Source organism: Phacochoerus africanus, chromosome 10 (genome assembly GCF_016906955.1).
Source record: "Phacochoerus africanus isolate WHEZ1 chromosome 10, ROS_Pafr_v1, whole genome shotgun sequence".
In the NCBI taxonomy this organism is placed as follows: domain Eukaryota; kingdom Metazoa; phylum Chordata; class Mammalia; order Artiodactyla; family Suidae; genus Phacochoerus; species Phacochoerus africanus.
In genome coordinates this window covers 31,615,853-31,643,257 of record NC_062553.1, presented here as the reverse complement: position 1 = coordinate 31,643,257, position 27,405 = coordinate 31,615,853, and the positions used below count along the sequence as shown (strand labels likewise).

General features: G+C 44.3%; 1 protein-coding gene across 5 annotated transcripts in view; it reads left to right on the top strand.

Moving 5' to 3' along the window:
• Nucleotides 1–2,842: 2,842 nt before the first annotated feature.
• Nucleotides 2,843–27,405, top strand: part of RBM47 (RNA binding motif protein 47) — a 184,254-nt gene continuing 159,691 nt past the window's right edge. The window contains exons 1-2 of one of the 5 annotated variants that reach the window (XM_047797996.1): nucleotides 2,843–2,970; nucleotides 3,119–3,281. Coding sequence is in view for 2 of the 5 variants with exons in the window: in XM_047797994.1 (XP_047653950.1) it covers nucleotides 4,345–4,389 (45 nt within the window). In the remaining 3 variants the exon portion in view is untranslated. Of the gene's footprint in view, nucleotides 2,971–3,118; nucleotides 3,282–3,382; nucleotides 3,786–3,813; nucleotides 4,390–27,405 lie in introns of those variants that run through there. The other 4 variants (XM_047797998.1, XM_047797997.1, XM_047797994.1 and 1 more) reach the window with 4 other exon arrangements.

Sequence of the window (27,405 nt, the reverse complement as noted above, 5' to 3'; positions counted from 1 at the left end):
AGAGGTAAAACTGAGATTCAAACTCACAACTATGGGAAGCCAAGCTCCATGTTATCTGCATTCACTCCAGCACTCTGGCTTTTAGGCAGAAGGGAAGGAAGGAAACAGAAAGTACAAGGCAGGGGTCTGCAAGACTCAAATGCCCCAGGATCCTGGAGGTTGCCTGAGAATCAAAATAATAGTAGTAATAATAATAAAGCAAAAGAGGCATTGAGGTCACCCACGAAGAATTAATAATGAAAGTTCACATTTCTTTTGCCATAGACTGCCACTTAAAACAGCCTGTTTTGGAGTTCCCCTCATGCCTCAGCGGTTAACGAACCTGACCAGGATCCGTGAGGATTTGGGTTCCATCCTTGGCCTTGCTCAGTGGGTTAAGGATCCGGCCTTGCCATGAGCTGTGGTGTAGGTTGCAGACATGGCTGGGATCCCGCATTGCAATGGCTGTGGCGTAGGCCAGCAGCTGTAGCTCCGATTAGACCCCTAGCCTGGGAACTTCCATATGCCGCAGGTACGGTCCTAAAAAGCAGGAAAAAAAAAAAAAAAGGCCTGTTTTATTTTCTCTATATTCCTGGGGAGAGCGGTGGAATGTTAGGAGTAAGAAGTACCTGCACTTGGGAGTTCTCATCGTGGATTAGTAGTTAATGAACCCGACTAGTATCCATGAGGGCGTGGGTTCAATCCCTGGCCTTGCTCAGTGGGTTAAGGATCCGGTGTTGCCATGAGCTGTGGTGTAGTTCGAAGTCTCGGCTTGGATCCTGCATTGCTGTGGCTGTCACAGCTGTAACTCCAATTCAGCCCCTAGCCTGGAAACCTCCATATGCCGTGGGTGCAGCCCTAAAAAGACAAAAAAAAAAAAAAGAAAAAAAAAGAATTATCCATGCTTAATAGGGGCAGTGTGCAAAACTGAGAAAGAAGGAGCAGAAGCAGCAGGCAATATATGAGAGAAAGTAGCCAACTCAGAACTGCCATAAGGACCTGGCAGGGGCCAGGGACCTGGGCCTCCTCCAGGGCCATCTTCCCTGACTCCAGATCCAGGTCACCTGCAGTCACTGACCTCTCTCTCCATATATAAATATATATATGTATATATATAAATCTATCTGTCTGTCTGTCTATCTATCTATCTATCTATCTATCTATCTGCTTTTTAGGGCTGCACTTGTGGCACATGGAAGTTCCCAGCTAGGGATCCAATCTGACCAGCAGCTGCTGGCCTACGCCACAGCCGCAGCACCACCAGATCTGAGCTGTGTCTGCAACCTATGCCGCAGCTTGTGGCAGCACCAGATCCTTAACCCACTGAGTGAGGCCAGGGATAGAACGCAAATCCAAATGGGTACTAGTCGGGTTCTTAATCCACTCAGCCACAACAGGAACTCTCGTAAATGCTTTTAGAGTTAACTAGAACTGGAAACTGTCCTAGCCTCACCACTCAGGGAAAGCTGGCGCTACTTGATCTTAGTGTCTTCAATCTGAAAAATGGGGATAAAGTACTTCATAGGATGGAATTGTAAGATCAGATAAGATGAGGCGGATGAAAGTGCTCAGCAAAGTACAAAGAGCCTCATTCATGTAAAAGGACCATGTTTCCTTCTTTAAGGGAGGTGTTAAGGGAGTTCCCTGGTGGCTCAGTGGATTAAGGATCTGGCATTGTCACCATTGTGTCTCTTATTGTGGCTGCTATGGAACGGCTTTGATCCCTGGCCTGGGAACTTCCACATGCCATGGGTGTGGAAAAAACAAACGAACAAAAAATAAAAAAAGAGTGAAGTGGAGTTCCCCATCGTGGCTCAGTGGTTAACGAATCTGACTAGGAACCATGAGGTTGCAGGTTTGATCCCTGGCCTTGCTCAGTGGGTTAAGGATCTGGTGTTGCCGTGAGCTGTGGTGTAGGTCGCAGACATGGCTCGGATCCCAAGTTGCTGTGGCTGTGGTATAGGCTGGCAGCTACAGCTCCGATTAGACCCCTAGCCTGGGAACCTTCATATGCTGTGGGTGCAGCCCTAGAAAAGGCAAAAAGACAAAAAAATAATAAAATAAAAAATAAAAAAAGAGAGAAGTCAAGTGGAGGAAAAAGGGTGTCAGGATTGATCACATCTTAGTTTTCAATAATCACTTTTGTTTATTTATGAGGAGTTTAAAAATGACTTCCCCCTATTTCACTGGCAATGACCAGTATTTGTCCAGCACTGGCTTTTAACCAAATAGAGTAAGTGACCCTCCCAGATTCAGACAGCAAATTAAGTGCCTAAATCCAATTTAGAATGAAGCACACATCCATGGTTGATTGCTAGGTCCCCAGTTCCTTTCTGTTACTAAACTTCATGGAATGTACAGGTTGATTTATCTTCATGTATCTTGTCAATATGGCAGCTTTCAAGTAAGATGAAAATGAGTTGCGCGGTATTTTACAGGAACTTTTTTCCCCATTACAATCTAGATGGTCCACAATGAGTGTAAACTGTAAAAATCTCATGATTAGAAAATTCCAAAAAAGGACACTGGAAGAGATTAAAAAAAAAGAAAAAACCCGGCTCACAGGCTTACAGCTAGTGAGTGGCAGTGTTGGATCAAGAACCCACTTTTCTGATCACGCCCTCTCCTCTTCAGAAAGAAAGCCACAGTGCAAACAAATACAAATAATAAAATAATAATGACTGCTAACACAATGTGCCAGGCACCGTTCTAAGCTTTTTGTATTAACTCATTTAACTAGCCAAAAAAAAAAAAAAAAACTTTTTTTATGACTATGCCCAGCGAGAAGCAGCACTTTTTTTTTTCCTTCCCCTCTGTTGAATGACATTGCAACCCGAAATCACAACTCCGTTTTAGGTTCCTGGTGGTGCCTGCTTCCTCTTCTAGTTTGTTTAGTCACAGAATTCGATTCCTGTTGGCCGATTACGCGCCTACAAACAGGCTTAGCGCTCTATTGAAATGCGTGAGGCTCCTTAACTCTTGTATAAACAGGTAATGCGGAGGGGTGGGGCACAGATTGCGGATTTCTTGGGGTTGGGGCTAGGGTGGGGGTTAGAGCCAACTCCCCCGAGATCAGGCAAGGTTAAGGGAGGGCTTGGCTGCTGTTTTTAAATGCAGTGTTTTTTTGTTCCCTTTCTAGAAACCAGCTGTAACTTTAGGTCAGAGCGCATTAAAATGAGACACTTCTGAACCAGCAGCGAGCGCCCAGGCCCCAGGCCCTGCTGCTAGGGCCCCGGCAAAGGTCAGGGCTTGGTCCGCGTGACGTTCCTCTCCTTGCTCGTTCCAGCGGTGCTCGGCCTCAGGTAAGGACACTCTGGGAGGTCCCCCTTCCACCAGGCCCGCCGCCGGGCTCGCTGTGATCCTACCTGGTTAAATGGCTTCTTTACTAGGGAGAAGGACGGGGGTGGGGTGTACTGATCGGCTCGTGATTCAACAGCAGGTTCCTTATTCCTCAAACGTGGTTCTGCTTGGTTTCCCTCAACGCCCCAAAGGGGGCCAGACGTCTGATTCCGACAGATGTCCGCAGGTGGAGCAGGTGCCACTTTTGGGGCTATTTCTGGCTCTCTGAAATGGATGTGACTTTTTGAGCGCCGAGAGGAGTCTGTTTGGTGAAGTACCCAAATCTCTCCAATCGAGGGAGTTTTTTTTTTTTTTTTTTTTTTTAAACCTTCAGCAAAGGTATCTGCGCTCCTAAAACAACAGGAATGTTGCACTGGCCTTCAGCCAGCGGAGGCTCAGCGAGCAGGATAAAATTTCAGTGCAGATTTACGGGAAGTTGCCGGTGTTGGGAGTAAAAATCTGGTTTGGTGAGTTTAAGGGAAGGGAGTAGACGAGAGACAACCTTGCTACTGTGAGGCGAATGGCCTCGGCTGGGGGAGGGCAGCGGGCGGAGGGAGGAGGGAACCGGGAAGAGCTCGAGACGCGACTCTGAGCGCTCCCCGCGCGCCGCGCCGGACGCAGCAGGACTCCCGGGCCGCCTGTCTCCCGGGGGTGCAGAGCCGGTGCCGCTCGGCCAGGGGGTCGCCGCGCTTTCAAGTTCTCGATCCCGCCTGGAATCTAGCCCCAGAGAACTGCCTTGGGTTATCGTTCCCGCTTCCCTTTGGAATGTGCAGTTTGGGACAGTGAGAAGACGGGGCTCGGAAGTTGTCCTCCCAGAGTTTCCATCTGCAGGTTTCCAGGGTTAAGAAATTCTGACAAACTGGAATTCCCAGAGTCTAGGAGTTAAGCCTGAAACGAGCTGTTGCTTTAAGCGGCGCGGTGGGGAGTAGCTGGACACTCCTTATTTTGGTTTTACATTAAAAAGAGGGAGGCCGAGAAGATGTGGTAGGTTACTTCCTAGCTGTGTAAATTGCTACCGGGCTGTGAATGGTGTTAATATCTGAAGTGGGCGACTGCAAATACATAACAAAGGTAAGGTAGTTTTTGGCAATCCTTCTAACTACTGTCCCTTCATCTTACGTTTGGGTCCCAACTTTGAAATTTTGTTTTCTTCTCTTTTTAGCCCTCATCTCCCTCACTCTACCATCCCCCTTCCAACTCTGGTATATGTAATGGGAAAGAAATGGTTTAGGAAACGATTTAAAAAGCGTCAGCTTCTGAAAAAGCAGAAAGTCGTATACAGTCAGCCCCATCACGTTTCCTCTGGTGGTGAAACCTTTTCCACACAAGAAACAATTTTTTTTTTTCCTGCCCTTGAAAGCGTATGATTGGAGCGTCCGGAGGCACAGGTGACTTTTTAGACTCCGATTATTAAAGTGAGATTGAGGAAACAGTCATGACAGGCATCTCATTTAAGGGAGTGTTAAGGGGGAGGGAAGGGGATGTCTTCTTGTCGTCATTTACTTTCCTAGGTAATGCCGAGCACAGGCTTAGTTGTTCAAAGTTTAAAATTCAATCTGCATAAAAGTGTAGGGCTGATGAACTATGACAGCTGACAAATTAGTTACTGGATATTTCAGAAATCAGTTAAAATAAATGAAGTGGAATTTTTCAAATAAGTGATTCATTTTTTTATTTAGGTAAAGGTTCATCTACTCTTGGTTACTGTCCCAAGGCATTTGGGGCTGTGGCTTCTTACTTGAGGCTTATCAAAGTGATAGAAAGATAGTGTCCTCAAGGGACTTACTCATAGGCCGGATGGATTTGAACAGAAAAAAATCGAGCAACTTTTAGTGGTATTTTAATGGCCCACTTAGTGTTCTTTAGCATGAATGTAGATTAGAAACGTGTTCTTTAAAACTTTTGATGCTGGAGTCACACGAATTTTTTAGGGCAGAGAAAGCAAAAGGTTGACAACACTGATGTGAAGAAGTTGCCACAGGTTTAAGCACAACCGCAGTTTAGAAGGAAAGTGTTTGAGAATTGCAGGTGCCCATTCTAAAAGGTGAAAAGTTGTCAGCGGCATAAAGCACAACCTGTAGAGAGACCTGAGTACCCAGTCACAGCAATGAGATGGCATTTTGTGGAAGTTAGGGTTGGTATTAATTTAAACAATAATATCGGATTGATGATCTAAAATCTTGGGGGGAAACAAAACCACCCCAGTCTGAAATGGAAACGAGGAGGAAAAGAAAGAAATTTGGGCTTTTGCATTTACCTTACCCTTCACCTTGATCTGATGTACATGGCATTGGTCTCTCTGACTCAGTTACTGCACATGGGGAAAATGAGGACTCCAATGTCATTTCACAGGCGCCCAGCTTCATTATTTCAGTATGTGTTAAAGGAAGAACTAAACCGCCAAGAACCAAGCTACTAGCCTAACTGCCATGCTTCTTTACCTGACTCGGCTACGCTTAAATTCATCTGCTCAAGAGTCTTTTGTGAACATATGCTGAAAAGGAATCAAATTTTGAAGGTTTAGTCTCTTTCTCTTGGTTATTGAGTTTTCAGAAGCTTGTAGGATTGAAAATAATGGTATTGCCACTTTATTCCAATCTCTAGAGTTTGAGTTGTCAGCGTATTTTTGATTCTCTCTCATTGTGCTGCTCTAGACTGAATTTTGCCCCGAACAGTTGTGGGAATGGAATCAAGATAGAAAGCAAGGAGATTATGTGCTTCTGGATACGTGTCCTCTGTACTTGCTCTAACTAGTGTTTAAGACGACTCATTTTTTTTTACCCCTTCTCACGATAAGAGCAGTCAGATTAGACTGTTCTCTTTGGTTTACTAGTAACAGTAGTACCAGAACCTGTTCTTGGTAATTTAAACAAAGATTAGAAGGTTAAAGTAGATAAAATTATTTTCTTATAAGATGAATTTTCTTCTCAGATTCTACTCATTAAAAATAAATTATGTCCCAGGTGAGTGAGCTTTAGCTGCTCTAGGAAAGTATTTGCCTATTTCAGACAGGTTTCCACCTCCACCTTAACAGTCCCTTCTGATTTTTCAAGAATGGGCAGAGGAATGGATGCTGGGGTGCTGGTGGGGGAGGGAGATCTCAAAGTTGGACCGAGGCTCAAGTGAAACTGTGATTTGGTTTTCCCAGAGGATGAATAATCCTGGAAAAAACTTATTCTGAAGAGGGCTTAAGTTTGGGATTCATAAGACTTAGGAAAAGGATAGATTTTGCGTGAATCTAGACTTTCTGTGCCAAACGTTTATGAAGTTACAATGGATATGTAAATGCAGTTTAAAAAGTGTTGGAATGATTCCAAGTTAAAGGGTATATTGGAGCGATTTAGCCACTGGCCTGTTTAAGAGATATATTTTTCCACTTGGGAGTGATTTCTGTGTCTTAAGATGATGTCGATTTACTATCATAAGTCAAAACAACCACCTGCTCAGAGTAATTGCTTCAAAGAACAAATGCAAAAAGATTTTCAATAATGGCAAGGCAGGGATGACTTGGGTTATGTGCTATTAAAAGGCTTTAGAAACTCCAGGGAGGAACTAGCATAGAAATGATAATAAGTAATTGTTCAGCTGCCACCTCAAGTTGTTAGAAACATCTCATCCTGGAGGGATTTGGGGGGAAATGGCACCTTGCCATTTTTTGTGTGTGGTCCTGAATGGTTTTGTCAGTGAAGCACTCCTGAGATGGTCTGAGCTTGCTGTCTGATGGTTTCTGCCTCTTTTCATAGTTGCCTCCCCTTCTATCTGTCAGCATCTGTAGGGGGCAGAGGAGGCAGAGGGAAAGGATATCCTTTCCTTGAAGTCTGTGTATCCCCTCTTGTCACAACCTCTTAACTTTTTGCCCTGAGAAGGGGGTGAGGAAGGAATTTTCCAGTGCAAGTAGAAGGGGAGGGTCTGGAGGAATAAACAGCTAAGAAACAGGTGAGTTCCAAACCCTGTTAGGTAATGTGGGCTTCACCTGAAATCTCACACGGAGATTATTATGCCCTCCAACTATTGCAGGTGAACTGGCAACTGTAGGAATTTGAGGCTCACCCCCCCCTTTTGTAATTCAAATGCTCCTAGTGCACTGCCCTAGAGGGCTCATTTGAATGAGTTCAAGATGTCATCTCTTGGTGCAACCAAAAGTAAATTGATGACAAAAGTCACAAGCCCTTCAACCACACTCTTGCTCTGCCTCTCCTACTTTCTGCAATGGTTTAAGGACACCTGGGGGAAAAAAAATCACAGCTCAGTTTATGTAACTTAGTTATATAATACGAGCATTTTTTTTTTTCATTGCGTTTTTGTCATCTTAGGAACTTAGTTTATGCAAAAGTGATTTGTGGGTGTGTTTAGATGTATTCGGTTTATGTGTTTGTACAATACAAAACATAAGGAAACTGATACTCTAACAGGAATGCTTGATTGTAGTTTATAGTTGCTCTTTTTTGGTAAACTCTATCAGGTTTGAAGGGTGGGGTCATTTTAGGAGTTCCTGTCATGGCTCAGTGGAAACGAATCTGACTAGTATCCAGGAGGACACAGGTTCGGTCCCTGGCCTCACTCAGCGGGTTAAGGATCTGGCATTGCCATCAGCTGTGGTGTAGGTTGCAGACTTGGCTCGGATCTGGCATGGCTGTGATGTAGGCCAGCGGCTACAGCTCCGATTCAACCCCTGGCCTGGGAACCTCCATATGCCGTGGGTGCGGCCCTAAAAAAAAGGAAAAACAAAAAACCCCAAAGAGTGGGGTCATTTTAGAAAGCAAAAATACAGTCTCTACCTTTCTGAAGGCCGCTTAAGTGAGACGATAGCAGAAGACAAGGTGTTGGTGTAACCCTTTGTGATTTTGAGAAAAATGTTAATTCTTCGGCATTAGCAGACTCTGGGTAGTGCAAAATGTATACTTATAAATTACAGCTGTTTACATTAATCACATTAATCGAGAAAACAGCCTCTGGTCTCAGTTCACAACATTGGTCTTTGGGAATACTGTGTGTTTGTGATTCTTAGAAACCTGGTGGCCCAGTGCTAAGACCATAGTAGGTGGGTGTGTGTTGATGAAAGGGGAGATGCTGACAGTGTTAGCCCCCTGATTGTGCTTTGCTTTAGCTAATGGTCAGTTTTGCTCATATTCCTTGAGTTCCACCTACTGGGGAGACAAACCACCTGATCCCAGAAGCAACAGGCGATCCCCATGTGGACGAGCAGGTATAATCTATACATAGCGACGGCCAATGGGCAGATGTACAATGCACCGTGCGGTATTGTGTAGCTGAAGCAGGAACAGGACACCTCTATCTGACCAAGGAAATGCCAACCTGTAAAAATTATAATGAAAAGTATTTACCTTTCAGGAGTTCTCATTGTGGTTAAGAACCCAACTAGTATCCATAAGGATGCGGGTTTGATCCCTGGCCTCCCTCGGTGGGTTAAGGATCCGGCGTTGCCGTGAGCTGCGGCATAGGTCACAGATGCGGCTCAGATCTGGCATTGCTGTGGGCTGTGGTGTAGACCGGCAGCTGCAGCTCCAATTCAGCCTCTGGCCTGGGAATTTCCATATGCTACAGGTGCAGCCCTAAAAAGAAAAAAAAAAAAAAAAAGTATTTACTTTTTAGAGCACTGAGACTTGGCTCAGTCATTTTTGTGAAGCATTACACATCACGTGAAAAGAAAAAAAAGTATTTAATAAGGTGAAGACTTTTTTTTCAGGTGTTAATTTTCTTGGGTCAGTTAGATTGCCATTCTGAAAACGTGTATCTGGGCCTTTTGAGCTCAGGTAGAACATTCCTGTCTCTAAAAGCAGGGATCCATGTCCATGATGATGCTAGTGCTGTGCCTTTTGAAAATATGGCTTAAATAATATTTCTTTCTGTTTGCTTTCATTTAAAAAAAAAAATCATAACATGGTTCTTGGTACACCAAGCCCTTGCCAAGATTAGGCCCATCTTCTTAGTAGCCTTCTCAAGACAAAGTTGCCTTTGTGTAGCTACAACTGGGAGGATTTGGTGACACAGAAAACTCAATGGGGCACTGCAACTTATTATTAACAGAAAACTCAATGGCCCAATGTTTTTGTTATTATTTTTTAATTCTACCAGCTAATATCTATGATATATTTCTCCAGGCAGATGATCTTATTTTAGACTTTCCCGGAGAAGAATTTTGTGATTGAGAATTTACCTTGGCGTCTAGTTAGATTATTAAAGGCAAAAGCTGCAGCATGCTGATACTGGGGAGAGCAAAGTTCTATGAGCTAGTTTGTTCTCAGGGGAGTCAGCAACATTTGGTCACATGTGGAGAGAAAGAAAAAGTGGTTACCCAGAGTGGAAATGATAGTTTGGGGGAAAAGGATGACCATTCACTAAATTCAAACTCCATGAGGAGGTGGCTAAGAGCATAGACGGCCTTGGTTCAAATCCTGCCTTGGCCGCTTATGGGACTGTAGGTGGCTTACCTAATCTGTGATTCAGTTTGCCCAGCTGTAAAACGCCTACCTCACGAGGTTTTATAAGGATTAAATACATTAGTGTGTAAACAGGGCTTGGAACAGTGCCTGGCATGCAGTCAGTATGATGTGATACGTGGTCAAAGCAATGTATACCATGTTTGGGTGCATTCTATTTTTTTTTTTTTTGGCTTTTCACCTTTTCTAGAGCCGCTTCCTGCGGCATATGGAGGTTCCCAGGCTAGGGGTCTAATCGGAGCTGTAGCCGCCAGCCTACGCCAGAGCCCCAGCAACGCAGGATCCGAGCCGCGTCTGCAACCTACACCACAGCTCACAGCAACGCCGGATCCTTAACCCACTGAGTAAGGCCAGGGATCGAACCTGCAATCTCATGGTTCTTAGTTGGATTCGTTAACCACTGCGCCACGACAGGAACTCCGGGTGCATTCTATTTTTTAAAAAATTATTATTTTAAAATTTCCTTCCTCTGGGCTTCCTCTTTTTTTTTTTTTTTTAAATTACTTGGTGTATTTTATTACATTTATAGTTGTACAATGATCATCACAACCAAATTTTATAGCATTTCCATCCCAAACCCCCAGCTCATCCCCCCACCCCCAACCTGTCTCATTTGGAAACTATAAGTTTTTCAAAGTCTGTGAGTCAGTATCTGTTCTGCTAAGAAGTTCATTGTGTCCTTTTTTTTAGATTCCACGTGTAAGTGATAGCATATGATGTTGGTATCTCACCATCTGACTGACTTCACTTAGCATGATAATTTCTAGGTCCATCCATGTTGCTTTGCTATTTCCTTTTAATGGCCGAGTAATATTCCATTGTGTATATGTACCACATCTTCTTTATCCACACATCTTCTTTATCCACTCCTCTGTTGATGGACGTTTAGGTTGTTTCCATGTCTTGGCTATTGTATATAGTGCTGCAGTGAATATTGGAGTATGTGTCTCTTTTCCAGTCATGGTTTTCTCTGGATAGATGCCCAGGAGTGGGATTGCTGGATCAAATGGTAGTTCTATTTTTAGTTTTCTGAGGAATCTCCATACTGTTTTCCACAGTGGTTGCACCAGTTTACATTCCCGCGAAGCCACAGCAACGTGGGATCTGAGCCATGTCTGTGACCTACACCACAGCTCACGGCAACACCGGATCCTTAACCCACTGATCGAGGCCAGGGATCGAATCTACAACTTCATGGTCCCTAGTCAGATTCGTTAACCACTGAGCCATGACGGGAACTCCTAAAATAACAGCATTTTTGCATTCCATGGAGTTCCTGTTGTGGCTCAGGGAAAACGAACCCAACTGGTTATCCACTAGGATGAGGATTCGATCCCTGGCCCCACTCAGGATCCAGCATTGCCTCGAGGTGCAGTGTAGGTTGCAGACTCGGCTCCAATCCAGTGTTGCTGTAGACTGGCAGCTGTAGCTCCTATTCGACCCCTAGCCTGGGAACTTACATACGCCACAAGTCAACCCCCCCCCTACACCAAAAGCAACCAAAATGGAAGCTTTATCCACAACCAAACCTCTGAAATCATGGCAGGATAGGGGAGGCCAGAGGTGGAGGGGGGGACAGATTGTGCCTAGGTGTCCATCACATTGTTTAGAAGTTTAGACTTTTTTCTGCTCTTCAACATCCTTTAAAAGGCACAGACTTGTTACTAGGTCATTATGAGAAGGGGAAAAATGCATTTTCTCAAAAATTAGAAGGAATAGATAAATATTAGGGAAAAGTGTGTTTTCTCAACATTAGGGAGGAGCATTGGGAGTTCCCATCGTGGCTCAGTGGAAATGAATCTGACTAGTAACCATGAGGACGCAGGTTTGATCCCTGGCCTTGCTCAGTGAGTTAAGCATCTGGCATTGCCATGAGCTGTGGTGTAGGTCATAGAGGCGGCTCAGATCCCATGGTGCTGTGGCTATGGCGTAGGCCAGTGGTTGGTTATAGCTCCAATTCAACCCCTGGCCTGGGAACCTCCATGTGCCTCAAGTGTGGTCCTTAAAAAAAAAAAAAAAAAAAAATTAGGGAGCGTGAACGAAGAGATCCAAGAGAAGAAGAACAATATTAAGTGAATATACAGCTCTGTGAGCCACAGTGGTGTGCTGTTTCCAGTGGGGCTGCTGGTGTCCTCTTGGCAAAGGAAAAGACAAGAGGAAGGAGGGCAGGTGGCTGAAGAAATATTCAGAGAATTGCCTCTAGTGAAGTTTTATTTGCAGAGCAAAGGGGATCCAGTAACAACCTCGCTCTTCCCACTTGGTTCAAACAATAGTTTGGCCCAAGTACCGTCTTTGCTCTTTGCCCTACATCGTGGGTTCCAGGATCTACCACAAGTTATATGTTGATTTGCCAATGAGTAAACAGAAACTGCCAGCTTAGAGGGTTTTAATGAGCCCTGGGATTTGGGCCTTGTGTCTGCAGTGGCTCCATATCCATAGACAATCACTCCCAGCTTGCTGCTGAGTCTGGGAAGGCAGGGATCTTAGACTGTTCTCCCAGCACCCTTCCCAGAGTGGGACCTAGGAGTCACTCCCCTACTGGGAGTGGTAGGAGGCACACAGACCCTCCGTCAAATGGTCTCACACACCCCAGCCACATGCCAAGGGTCTTCCCTTGCCCTGGTGGCTAGGGTTAATCAAGGAAATCAGAAGTGGAGCTGTAGAATCTGCTCTTCTCCTTGCTTCCACCTCTGCCTTCACCCAGTGCACTTGGTTCTTGACCCAGGATCCAGAGCAACTCTTAGAAAACAGAGTCGGGTCATGTACTGCTGAGAACTTGCCAGAACCTCACCATCTCCCTCAAAAGCCAGCGAGGCACCGTAACTCACCTCCTGTCACTTACTCCGTTATCACTTTGCTTTAGCCACAACTTCTTGTCCAGAGCCTTTGCACTCACTGCTCCCTCTCCCTGAACCATCTTCCCCTAAGATATTCATGGTTCACTTGTCCACCTCTTCCAAGTCCTTACTCTTCCTCTTTGTCTAAAACAGTTCCTCTTTCCTGTTGGCACTCTGTCCCTACCCTGCTCTGTTTTAACTTGATACCTTTTTTTTTTTTCCATTTATACGGCTGCACCTGCATCACATGGAAGTTCCTGGGCTCGGTATCAAATAGGAGCTGCAGCTGTGGGCCTATGCCACAGCCATGGCAACACTGGCTCCAAGCCACATCCGTGACCTACACTGCAGCTTGCAGCAATGCCGGATACTTAACCCACTGAGTGAGGCCAGGGATGGAACCCTCATCCTCATGAACACTATATTGGTTTTTGTTTGTTTGTTTGTTTTCTTTTTTTTAGAGCTGAACCTGTGGCATATGGAGGTTCTCAGGCTAGGGGTCAAATTGGAGCTGTAGCTGCCGGCCTACACCACAGCCATAGCAACATGGGGTCAGAGCCGCGTCTACAAGTACACCCCAGCTCATGGCAATGCCAGATCCTTAACCCACTGAGCGAGGCCAGGGATGGAACCCTCATCCTCATGGATACTGGTCGGGTTCCTTAACCACTGAGCCACGACGGGAACTCCTATATTGGCTTCTTAACCTGCTGAGCCCAAACGGAAATTCCTGATTTAGTACTGAAGTGTGCCGTGTGACGGCATGGCTCATTGTCTCTTCCCCACTAGAGCACCCGCGTCATGTATTCATGTATCCCAAACACTAAAGAGCAGAGTCTGCCACAGCGTCGTTACTCCATAAATATTTGTTGAATAAATGAAAAAAGCACAGGATTTTACACAGCACAAGTATGACAAAGTGTTGTACTACTTGTGTGTGTTCTACTCAAAATAACAATCATGTACACATCTTTCTGAATAAGTATGATTTTTTTTTCCCTCCTCAGACGGCTCCAGTTAAGCTGCCATATTTTCCCTGGTTTCATTATTTTCTGTGCCACCACGCACCCTTGATGGAGGCCGATGACTAAGTAACGAGCAAGGCAGAGCTAAGTGTGGAATGGCGCAATCATTTCAGCACTTCTCTGTTTCCAAATCAAAGCCTTGTCTTTGGCAATCTTTTGTGATTTCCATCTAAGTCTTACAGCTAGCTCTGTTTTAAACCAGTCTTGTGAATTGCATGCCCTGCAGATAATTAATTACCCTTGACTAACTTATGTTACTATGTTGTTTATCACTTTTTCTATTGTCATTTAATTATAGTTAATGATTGTTCTGAAAGTAACTGTCAAGATAAGTGTTTTTTTGGTGTGGTTTTTTTTTTTTTTTTTTGAACTATCTCTTTTGACCTTTGCAATTTTGCCAAATGCCTACTGCTGCTATGGGATTCCATCTAAGTTTTTTTCTCAATTGCAGAGCTCAGTTAAGTATTTTCCCTTGACCTGGCATGAAACGAATGAGTGCTTAGTGTCACTGAATCATATTTCCCCAGACCCTTTTACAAAACTTTGGTCTTGCCTTTACTGAGTGGCACAATCGCCTCTGATCTGTTGTACTAGTTTGCAAGTCCCTGCCTCATTCTCTCCCTCTGCACAATTTCTGTTTCGTTGGTAAAATTGGATTCCTTGGTTCTTGGAGGTACAGCTTCCTCTGTGTGACCACCTGCCATTTTTAGATCTCTAATTTGGCTCCAGAAAGGACTTCCCCAGCGGCTGGCGGAATCTTGTGGCTGCTATAGGCTTGGGGGTGCTAGAAGTGGGTTTGAAGGTGGGTGTACAGTCCAGGAAGGTTCTTTGCCGTTTAAAAAAAAAAGGCAATATTATATAAATTCTGCCAAGGGTACAGAAACACCCTGGATTTAGTTATTTTTGACTCTTGTTGACCACAGTTTGTTGCTGATTTAGAGTTAACTTGGATTTTTTTTTTGTGTGTGCTTTTTGGGCCGCACCTGCAGCACTTGGAGGTTCCCAGGCTAGGGGTCTAATCGAAGCTACAGCTGGCCTACACCAGAGCCACAACAACGCCAGATCTGAGCTTCGTCTGCGACCTACAGCTCATGGCAACGCCGGATCCTTAACCTGCTGGGGGATCGAACCTGCAACCTCATGGTTCCTAGTCGGATTCGTTTTCACTACACCATGATGGGAACTCTGAGTTACTTGGATATTTTTCATTTCTAAGTTGATTTGGAGGTTGTCATCAAGTTGATAGTAACTAGACAGTTTGAGAAATTAAAAAAAAAAAGTAATATACTTAATAATCAGCTAATATTTCTAGTACTTTCTCCAGATCATTTTATTACTTATGTGTACTGAGTGGGACATTAAAAACGAATAGCAAATAAATGTTAAATTAGACCTGTCTTTAACCTGTGGAGTTGGAGCTAGTGGTAATTATTAATGAGTAGAAAATTTTATCAAAATATAGACCTAGTAAATAGGTACACTTGGAAAAAAAGATGAATCTGAGTTAAACTGGTTTAAACCAGACCTTGAAAAATTATTTTTCTTATGTAGACACATACTCACCTGTTATTTACTAAGTATCTACTATGTGCCAGACACAGGGTACTGGGTGCACAGTGGAGAATGAAAGTTCCCTGGCCTCCTGGGGCTTTCTTTGCTGGTGGAGACGGGATCAGATCTCTGAAGAAACTAAGAGGTGCTAGGCCAGGGCCGGTGGAACTCTTAGCTGGAGTGAGCCTGGCTCCGTGATGCTGAAGATGTCTGTTGGAAGCAAGGTCCTTCTTAGGAGGAGTAGCATTTATGAAGGTTCTAAGGCTGGAACCAGCTTGGTACGTTGAAGGATGTAAAGGAGGCCGCTGTGGCTGCAGTGCTGGGAGCAAGGAGAAGGGAGGTGTGAGGAAAGGTTGTGGGGGTAACCGAGTCCTAGAGCACGTAGTCCCTTAAGACCAAGGAAAAGAGTTTCGTTACTCCTGAGCCCAGTGGAAAGCATGAAGAATGACGGACTTTTAAAACGGTAACTCTGACTGCTGGGTAAAGACTGGACCGCAGGGAGGCTGCTGTAGCAAAGAAGGAAATTAGAGTTCTTCCCAGCCAGTATCCAAGAGGATGCAGGTTCGATCCCTGGCCTCGCTCAGTGGGTTAAGGATCCCGCGTTGCCGTGAGCTGTGGTGTAGGTCGCAGACACAGCTCGGATCTCGAGTCACAAATGACTGAACAGTATTCTAACAAGCCCTAGCCTGCAAACCTCCATATGCTGCAGGTGTGGCCCTAAAAAGACAAAAAATAAAAAATTTTAAAAAAGAAAAAGAAATTTAGAGTTCTTTTTTGAAAGTGGCAGTGGAGGTGGAGAGAAGCTAGTCAGCTAGGTGCCATTATTTCAGTGTCTCCTCTTGCCTTTTGTGCAGTCTCAGTTCAGCTGTGGCAGGGGATTCTCCATGACTGGCAGAAATAGCAAGATTTGTTGATGTCCTGGATTTAGGGTGAGGGAAGAATGAGGATTCTGGCTGGAGTTACTGAGTTCCATGGGGGAGCCTGAAGGAGAACCAGGCTTGAGTGGGGCAGAGGGAATTGAAAGCTCAGTTTGGGGTATGTTTACTGAGATGCCTGGTAAATATCCCAAGGAGATGCTGAAAATTTCCCTTTTGCTGTAAATCAACTATACTTTAATAATTTTTTTTAATTGGAAATTAAAAAAAAAAAAGTTTGCCTTTTGCATCTAGCAGGTCCAGCAGGAACAAGGGGCATCTCTTATAGATAACTGTTTTGGACTTCTTTATTTCTGTTTCTCATTATATTTGGATTTGCAAATATAGGTAAGGTGTGTGACCTTTATGTATATCTCACAAATGACTGAACAGTATTCTAACAATAACTGAGCATCTGCTATGTATTGGAAACTGTGATGGAGGGTAGATGAGGGTGGGTTTACATTGAAACATCTTTGATGTAGTTTCAGCCATCAAGACTCTTCTAGTGTGAACTTCCCATTGTTGCTTAGCAGGTTAAGAACCCCGGTTGTGTAGTCTCCGTGAGGATGAGGGTTCCATCCCTGGCTTTGCTCATTGGGTTAAGGGTCCAGCATTTTTGCAAGCTGTGGCATAGATCACTTGGATCTGGTGGTGCTATGGCTATGGTATAGGCCGGCAGCTACAGCTGCAATTTGACCCCTACCTGGGAACTTCCATATGCTGCAGCAGGTGTGGCTGTAAGCAAGTTAATCATATTATATATTTAATCACATATATCATATATATAAAGTAAGTATTTAGTACTGAAGTATTAAATATATATTTTATATTTGCATTATGTATTTAACTTATCGATATACTTATAAATATTTTTGTACTAAGATAATTAAATGTATTCAATATACTTAGTTTAGAATACATATTTAATATATACTTTATTAAATAACATATTTAATATTAAAAACTAAGTGTAAGTCATGCATGAACAAAAACTCATACTACAGGGAGTTCCCGTTGTGGCTCAGCGGTAATGACCCCAACTAGTAACCATGAGGACTTGGGTTTGATCCTCGGCCTGGCTCAGTGGGTTAAGGATTCTGTGTTGCCATGAGCTGCAGTATAGGCTGCAGATGCAGCTCAGATCTGTCATTGCTGTGGCTGTGGGGTAGGCTAGCAGCTGCAGCTGGGATTCGACCCTGAGCCTGGGAACTTCCATATATCACAGGTGCAGCCCTAGAAAAAGACAAAAAAAATCCCTCATATTACAAAAGAAATAAAAAAAATTACAGCTTGAAATACTGGATTTCCTTACAACCCCATAGAGGCATGCAAATTCATGCTGTAAATATTGACACATACAAATGGATCCCTTTAGGACATGCAAATGTGTTTCTTGTCTCTTCCTTACCTAACTTTACCAAGAATCTGCTGCAGGTCTACACAGTATGTGAGTGAAGACTGGAAACCAATACAGACACACTTCATTTTTTTTTTTTGTCTTTTTGCTATTTCTTGGGCCGCTCCCGTGGCATATGGAGGTTCCCAGGCCAGGGGTCTAATCGGAGCTGTAGCCACCGGCCTAAGCCAGAGCCACAGCAACATGGGATCTGAGCCTCGTCTGCAACCTACACCACAGCTCACGGCAATGCCGGATCGTTAACCCACTGAGCAAGGGCAGGGACCGAACCCGCAACCTCATGGTTCCTAGTCGGGTTCGTTAACCACTGCGCCACGACGGGAACTCCCATTTTTTTTTTTTTATCATTTTAAAATTTTTTAAATCTTTTTTGTCCTTTAGGGCCACACCCATGGCATATAGAGGTTGCCAGGCTAGGGGTCTAATCGGAGCTACAGCTGCTAGCCTATGCCACAGCCACAGCAACACCAGATCTGAGCCTCGTGTGCGACCTACACCACAGCTCGTGGCAACGCCAGATCCCTTAACCCACTGAGCAAGGCCAGGGATCGAACCCGAATCCTCATGGATCCTACTCCGATTAGTTTCTGCTGTGCCATGACGGGAACTCTGTATCTGTTTATTTTTAGTACCACTGCTGCAAGCCCTCCTCTCCCTGTTCTTTTTTTTTCCTGCTATGCCCATGGCATCCGGAGGTTCCTGGGCCGGGGATTAAACCTGCACCACAGTGGCAACCCAAGCCACAGTAGTGACAACGCCAGGTCCTTAATCTGCTGAGCCACCAGGAAAGTCCCAGTGGTTATTCTTAAAAAAAAAAAAAAAAAAGTATTGAGCATATATTTCGAAAATTGTAGGAATAAAGTGTTATGCTGTGGTCTGAAGCAATGGAAAACTCTAATCCAAAAAAGTAATGTTTTAAAAAGTCCTGGTGTTCCTGTCGTGGCTTAGTGGTTAACGAATCTGACTAGGAACCATGAGGTTGTGGGTCCAATCCCTGGCCTTGCTCAGTGGGTTAACGATCTGGCATTGCCGTGAGCTGTGGTGTAGGTTGCAGACGTGGCTCGGATCCCGAGTTGCTGTGGCTCTGGCGTAGGCTGGTGGCTGCAGCTCCGATTCAACCCCTGGCCTGGGAACCTCCATATGCTGTGGGTGCAGCCCTAGAAAAGACAAATAACCAAAAAACCGAAAAAACAAAACAAAAAAAACAAAGCCCTAAACCATTAGGAGTGGGTGGAGGTAGGAGAAGAGGTTTCGATGGATACCGTTTTGCAATCACAGCTATAGAAGCTGTCAACGGCTGCAGCTTTCCATTTTGGTATGTCAAAACCAGAGGAGCCCATGAGATGTAATCAAATTTATTGTTGCTTAATTGGGCCAAATGGTGTGGTTTTTGGTTTTGCATAAGATTGGTCACTTTTCAAAAGGATACGTAGTACCCGAAGGTTTCACGTTTATTTCAATTCTTTTTTCTTTATTTTTTTTTAGGGCTGCACCTGTGGCATATGGAGGTTCCCAGGCTAGGGGTCGAATCCAGCTACAGCTGCTGGCCTGTAACAGCCACAGCCACAGCCACATGGGATCCGAGTCACATCTTCGAACTACACCACAGCTCACAGCAACGCTGGATCCTTAACCTGATGATTGAGGCCAGGGATCAAACTCTAAACCTTGTGGTTACTTGTTGGATTCGTTACCACTGCACCACAACGGGAACTCCTCCATTCTTTTTTCAATGAGAAAAATACTTTGGTGAGGAGCTACTATGTATGTACTATGTATGTATCATATAGAACAAAGGGGAGGCTTGTGTTTAAGTAATTGCTTAATAGCTATCTGTAACTAAATAGTTGAAGTTGAAAGTTAAAAACAGAAAAGAATAATGGCTAACAATAATAGCTGACATTGCAGGAGCACCGACTGTAATGCCAGGCATGCCTTTATTTAATCAACAGAACCAGCCCTAAGAGGTAGATTATTATCCTCATAATAATAATTACTATGAAGTTCCCGTCGTGGTGCAGTGGTTAACGAATCTGACTAGGAACCATGAGGTTGCAGGTTTGATCCCTGGCCTTGCTCAGTGGGTTAAGGACCCAGTGTTGCCGTGAGCTGTGGTGTAGGTCGCAGACGTGGCTCAGATCCCACGTTGCTGTGGCTCTGGCGTAGGCTGGTGGCTACGGCTCTGATTAGACCCCTAGCCTGGGAACCTCCATATGCCTCGGGATCGGCCCTAGAAAACGCAAAAAGACCAAAAAAAAAAATATATATATATATATATAATTATTATCCTTACCTAATAGATGTGGGAGTGAAGGACTGACAGGTCAAGCAGCTTGCCCAAGTAGTGGTCTGGATTCGGATTCTCTTAGGGCTTCCCAGATGAGGTTGGGTTTGGGTAAATCCCTGGACCTGGATTGGTTTTACCACAATCTGCCCCTGGTATAGCAGACAAGTGAACTTGGATGTGGCACTTCGCTTACTGGCTTTCAATTTCCTTGCCTTTAAAGGAGGGGAAGTTTTGGACTAGACAGGTTCTGCACAGCCTCAAATTTCTTTAATTCTGAGTGTTTTTACTTTCATGGTTCAAATCTATAAAAGGGTCGCTATTTATAAGTGTTTACAGGGAAGATCAAGGTGGTGGGAGAAAATAGGAGTGGGGGTGGGGATGATTAGAAGGGCAGTCATGCTGGTGTTAAGTCATAGGAAGAAAACTGCGAGGTTGGATGACCTGTACAAATCTTAACAGAGTTCTTACAGCCTGCATTCTTGACTCCGGAATCTCATTTGAGGTAGTGAATACCGCTGACATGGAAGGTGGTTCTAGACCAGTGGTTCGCCCCTGGAGGAGATTGTCCTCCAGGAAACATTTGGCAATGTCTGGAGGCATTATTGATTGTCTAGGTTCTTAGACTTTTTCTTTGGGTCTGACTGACGTCACTAGAATAGTCTCACAGTTTTGTCGGCCTTTAATTAATTAATTTTTTTAAAGGCATCTTGGTCTTCATCAATTTCTAACAGACCTGGGCTTAGAGAAAGTTTATTAGTAGAATCTTTTTAGACCTAAAGATGGCTTCAGTTTAAAGCTTTAGTAGAATGAAGTTGTCCTGTAGTTTATCAAGTCTGTATCTTGGAGTCATTTAAAAGGAAAACCTCGTGTACACTGTTTTAAATGCCACGGAGAAGATCTATATTAAATAAATACTGGTGATATAGAGACACACTGTCAGCTTTTGGAAAAACAACAAACATTCAAGGATGGCTTAAAATTGTCCCAGTTAACCATGATGCTCTGTGGTTTTGCCCAAGTCTCAAATAATGCTTTCAAGTTGGCTTCCAAAACTCCGTGAAAATTCTGTGTTTTCTTGGCCTCTTTGGTAGTAATAACTCCAGCCGTTTATTCATTGAGTAAATGCAGGTTCTGTACCAGGCATTGGAAATACAAAATGAATAAGAAATACTCTGGGTTCTTAAGGAGCTCACAGATCAGGCGAGACATGTAAGCAAGAAAAATTAATGAATCTTTTTCACACTTTCTGTGATAGAGGTGTTTATTTTATCCATTGATGCACTGAAAACCATTTATTTTGTGTGTACATTTACCTTTAGAGGTATGAAAAGATCTGTTTGAAATGAGCTTGTGGGCCAGTACAGGCAGACAACATTACAAATGAGTGCCATGAAATATTCTAGAGGCTCTTAGGGATCAGTAGCATCAGTTTAACCAGAGGAGTCATATGCTGGGGGTGGGGGTGGGGACTTTAGGGAGCTCCTCATAAGACCTTTATTATACTTAACAGTCTCATGGCATGTGTTAAATGTTTGCTCCTCTTCTAAGCACTTAACAGAGGAGACCTCATTTAATTCACATTAAAAATACTACGAGATTGGTGTTCCTGTCGTAACTCAGGGGTTAATGAATCCGACTAAGAACCATGAGGTTGCGGGTTCGGTCCCTGCCCTTGCTCAGTGGGTTGACGATCTGGCGTTGCCGTGAGCTGTGGTGTAGGTTGCAGACGTGGCTCAGATCCAGCATTGCTGTGGCTCTGGTGTTGGCTGGCAGCTACAGCTCTGATTGGACCCCTAGCCTGGGAACCTCCATATGCCTCCAGAGCAACCCTGGAAAAGGAAAAAAGACAAACAACAACAACAACAACAAAAAAAACCAAACTAAGAGGTATATACAATTATTATCCCCATTGTTCAGACTGGAAAACTGAGCTACAGAGACTCAGGAACTTTGCTAGGGTTATAGTACTTAGTAAGGGCAGAGCCAGAGTTTGGCTCTAGAGCTCTAGAATTAGATGTGATTCTTGAATGAGTCTTGAAAAAGACTCAGACATGAGAAACAGGTAGCTGCCAATTATGGGGGAATCCCTAAAGAGATGAGACGAAGAGGCAGGAAGAAACGGGAGCACAAGGACTTTATCTCAAGGGCAAAGCATGTCCTTTATAGAAAGGAAAGAAAAATGGAAACTGAAAAGGAAGAAAAAAACACCTGGGTTCCTAGTTCTTAAATTGTTTGTACCTTTCCTTTAAGCTCTTTTAGTGATGTGTTTGCACTTTTTTTCACTAAGTTGTCCTTGAACCCTCCCGCAATTCTGTATCTACCATCCCTCACGTTCGCACACTTAATCCTTGCACCATCCCTGGGATAGTCATAGTTACCATTTCACAGAGGTGGACACTGAGGCTCCTTGAGGAAACAGCTCCTTTCACATGGAACCCACAGTCTAACCCAGGCCTTCTAAATTGAGGTTCTGGTTCTTCCTCTTTCACACATGCCTCCCCAAACAAAAGTGGATATAAAAAGAGCTATGGAAATGTATCTAAACACTGCAGAGAGCTCACATGTTTCATGTCATCTTGTTTTTTTCAAATCAGCAATGACAGCAGGATTAGCAAACTGACCCTAAGGAATGTTTGTGTAAAACATTCTGCTTCATTTGGCAGTGCCACGCTTGCAGGATTTCTGCTACCTGTGTTTACTTCATAACATGTGCTCTCCCAGAGTGTGGCTTCCTTGCCAGGATCTTAGGATTGTATCTGCTTTGCTAACAATGGCTTTGGCAGGTCAGTGATTATCAGGGCAGAGATTGTCATTGCTCCAACAATCTCTAAATTCAGGATTTGCATGCTTGCCCGGCACAAACAAGCCTAGCTGACAGGAAAGAAAAAGAAATCCAAGTCTAAGCTTGTTTCAGTCTCAGTGGCAAAAGAAAGAACTTTTTATGCGGTCTTGTACACAGTCTTAATTCTCGACAGGCCTTGAGCCCCCATGTTAGAGGCATGAGGTCTTTGGCTACTGGGTTGGTACCTGTGAACCTGTACACTTGAGGACATAAATTGTTCTCCGAACCTGCTCTTCCCTCAGCTGGTGATGCCCTGCTTATCATATCAACAGGCATTTACTAGAGCAACTCACGAGTGCTGGTCATTCTGATGCGTTCTGGGGAGCTGTAGCTGAACCACCCACGCTCCCTGCCTTCAATCTGCTCACACTCCAGTGGGGACAACTGACCTATCTCAACTTACTCCAAGACACCAGGGCAAGGAATCTGAACAGGGAGCCCAGAGGAGGGGACAGTCAGAGAAGAGAGGGGTCTCTTAGCCAGATTTTGTTGCCGTGTTTTGAGATGTAATTCACATACTATCAGTGTCACCATTTTAAAGGGTAAAATTCAGTGGTGTTTAGTATATTCACAAAATTATGCAATCACCGCCATCTAATTCCAGAACGTTTTTATTACCCCCAAAGAAACCCTGTGCCTGTTTAGTTATCCCTCCCTGTTTCCCTTTCCCCACCCACTGGCAACCACTGATCCATTTTTCTGTCTGTACAGATTTGTCCATTCTTGACATTTCGTATAAATAGAATCATATGGTATATGGCCTTTGTGTCTGGCTTGTTTCACTTAGCAAATGTGTTTTCAAAGTCCATCCCTGTTGTAGCGTGTGTCAGCACTTCATTCCTTTTTATGGCTGAAAATATTCCAGTGTGTGATATACCATAGTTTATCTATTCATTGATTGATGGACATTTGGTTTCAGCTGGATTTGGAATAAATGGACAGGTTTTTGCAACGCGTAGAAGAGAGGGTGCTCTTTAGAGCAGATAAAACCCGTCATTTAAATTGACACATGTGTATATAGCATAGTGCCTGCTGAGTCCTCATTGCAGCCCAGCGAGGTGGCATATGAGGCAGAAAGACAATTTGTCTAGGTTAATAGTCAGTAAGTGAAGAGTTTGGGTCCAGGTCCTGGCAGTCTGGCACCAGAGTTCATTGCTCAACCCCCCAGCTGTGCCATGAAGGCGGGGCGGTGGGGTGAGGCAAGCCTCATCTGTGGAACTGTACAGGTAAGTTCAAGGGCGGGGCGGGGCGGGGGGTGGGGGGGTGGTGGTGCAGCAGAGGTGATAGATTAGGCCAGAGACTGGGTGTCCTGTTCTTAGCAATTGTCCTTGTGAAAGACACATCTGTCTGTGTCATTCTCCTATTTGAAAACTGCCTTCAAGGTTTGTTTCCCAATAAAATATATATTGTAAGACTCTTATTTACGTAACGTTCAAAGATAGACAAATCTGTGGTGTTCAACATCAGGATAGCTGTCTGGCCTTGGGGAGATAGTGACTAGAAGGGGACATAAGAGGGACTTCTAGGGTGCAGATGTCCAGTTTGGAAAATTCATTGAGAAATACTCTCTTAACCTGTGCATTTTTTTGTATATGGGTTATACGTCAATGAAAAGTTTATATTTAAAAATATGGGAAGAAAGTAAAAGCGATTAACAAAAACTTAATTTTCTTTAAATTATAAAGTCTCGTTCCAAAAAGAAAGAAACGGCAGACCTAATGAAAAATCAGCAGAGAAACTAAAGATGCATCTAAAATCCTGAGTACCTTTTCAGTTCTCATTTGGCTCAGTTGTCCTGGGATTTATTGTCGGCCATGGTTTAGCTGTAAAAATAATAATTGCTGAAGTTCCCATCGTGGCATAGTGGTTAACGAATCCGCCTAGGAACCATGAGGTTGCGAGTTCGATCCCTGGCCTTTGCTCAGTGGGTTAAGGATCCGGCGTTGCTGTGAGCTGTGGTGTATGCTGCAGATGTGGCTCAGATCCCACGTGGCTGTGGCTCTGGCGTAGGCCGGCGACTACAGCTCCGATTGGACCCCTGGCCTGGGAATCTCCATATGCCACGGGAGAGGCCCTAGAAAAGGCAAAAAGACAAAAAAAAAAAAAACTAATAATTGCTAACAGTGGCATTTTGTTTTACAACATCTGAACCATATAGAGTCACCCTTCTATTTCATTTTTGAAACATCTTTATGAGGTTTGGTATTATTCCCATTCTCTGGGTGTGGAAGCTGAGGCCCAGAGAGATTTCTTAATTTGTCCCGAGTCACAGGGCTAGTAAGTGACTAAACATTTCCTCTAAGCCTGTCCACAAGTCAGGGCCACCTGGGGTTGGCAGTCGTACTTGGACTTTGAATCTCCAGGAACAGAGAGGAAGCTGGCGCTTAAGTGAAGGAAGAGTTCACTGAGCCATCCACATGGCAAATCCACAGTGGAAGGTTTGTAACTGAGTATGTCAAGCTGTCCAGACAGGCAAAGCAAAACTTTTTTTTTTTGTCTTTTTGCCTTTTCTAGGGCCGCTTCCCATGGCATACGGAGGTTCCCAGGCTAGGGGTTGAATCAGAGCTGTAGCCGCCAGCCTACACCACAGCCACAGCAACGTGGGATCTGAGCCTCGTCTGCAACCTACACCACAGCTCACGGCAACACCAGATCCTTAACCTACTACTGAGCAAGGCCAGGGATCGAACCCGAAACCTCATGGTTCCTAGTCAGATTCGTTAACCACTGCGCCACGACGGGAAATCCAAAGCAAAACTTTTTTGACCAGTGAGATAAACCCATTGTTCTTTTCTGCTTAAATAATTAGGGGCTGAAGTACAAATTAAATGACCTCAAGGTAGTAGAAAGAGCATGCCACTGACTGGATTGAGCTGTAGTTGAGCGTTTTTGGTTGCTTCCAATTAGCTTTCAGCAAACAGACTTCCCACGGGTGACCATGATATCACCTAGTATGTTTTCGATTGGACGGGAACACAGGGGCTTTCTGATTCTGCATTCCATCCAATGCGGAAACACTTCTGCAGCATCAGTGATAATCATGATCTGGTCATTTGTGCACTGAGAGCTTCCAATGGGCCAGGCACTTATTGGAGCTCTCTGAGTTGCTGTTTTTAATATTCCTGTTTTACAGATGAGCAGATAAAACTTAGAGAGGTTAAGCAGTTTGCTGTAAAACACATAGGTAATTATAGCAAAACAGATCCAGGCACAGGTCATTCTGACTCAATCGAAGGGTTTTGTTGCCGTGCTTACGTCACTGTTTGCATCATAGCCTTGAATTCCTATAGTGATGGGTGCATCATCACCTGTGAGACACTAGGCAGGGATGGGAAACCCTACTGGGCAGCTCTTATATTTAGCTGGAATCTTCTTTTCTTTATGCAGGAATGAAAAACCGAAAATGATATAATAGGAAAAGAGTATAAACTAGCCTACTTATAAAAACCATTTGATTTATAGCCTATTTATAAAAATTTTCATCTATGGGGCCTAGTCTAGTTTTGCTCTCAAGAGTAATAGCATTTCTGAGTTTCTGTCGTGGCTCAGTAGAAACGAATCAGACTAGTATCCATGAGGACACAGGTTCAATCTCTGGCCTCACTCAGTGGGTTAGGGATCCAGCGTTGCCATGAGCTGTGGTGTAGGTCGAAGATGCAGCTCGGATCCTGAGTTGCTGTGGCTGTGGCGTAGGCCAGCAGCTACACTTCCGATTCAAACCCTAAAAGCTGGGAACCTCCATATGCTGCAGGTGTGCCCTAAAAAGACCAAAAAAAAAAGCATTTAAGATCCCTCGTTTTGGGTGAAAGTCACCTCTCCAGAAGTGCTAAGTGAGGGGTTACATTAATCTGTAGTTTCCAGAATGATGCTCCATCTATCTCTTGGTGTACAATAAACTACCCCATATCTTAGTAGGTGAGGCAGCCACCAATGAGTACCTGTCATGTCTCGTGATTTGGACAGGCCTCAGCTAGGAGATTCTTCATGTTGATACATGCATCAGCAAGGATCTGTGGGTGATATTCAACTTGTAGCTAGTCTGGCCAAAGGATCCAAGATGGCTTCACTCACATGCCTGGCACCTTGGCAGGGACAGTCTAAAGCCTCTTCATAAGGTTTCTTATGCTAGGTAGTTGGACATCTTCCATATCAGCTAAGCACTGCAAGGGTGAGTGTACCCAGAGAGGACACCAAAGCTGCCAGTCTCTTTAGGCCTGGGCCTGGGTGCTGGGACAGTGTCACTTTCAGGTCAAAGCAGGCCCAGAGCAGGCACGAGCCCACCCAAGTTCAAGGAAGTTTCAATGGAAGGAGTGTGTCAAAGCCCTTGCCTCCATCTTTAATCTGCTATCCTAAGGATCAGCCTAACTTCATCTCCATTTTTCTGGGTTGGAGTAATGCTACCTAATTGAGTTTGAAAGTTGTCCTGCTAAGCTTGTTATTTTCTCAATTTTGGGGTATTTGAATTTTAGGAATTTCTTCTTCTTTTGTCTTTTTAGGGCTGTACCCACAGCATATGGAGGTTCCCAGGCTAGGGGTCTAATCCGAGCTGTAGTTGCCAGCCTACGTCAGAGCCACAGCAATGCCAGATCTGAGCCGGGTCTGTGACCTACACCACAGCTCTGGGCAATGCCAGATCCTTAACCCACTGAGCAGGGCCAGGGATTGAACCCACAACCTCATGGTTCCTAGTCAGATTCGTTTCTGCTGCTCCACGACAGAAACTCCCAGGAACTTCTTTTTCTAATAATTA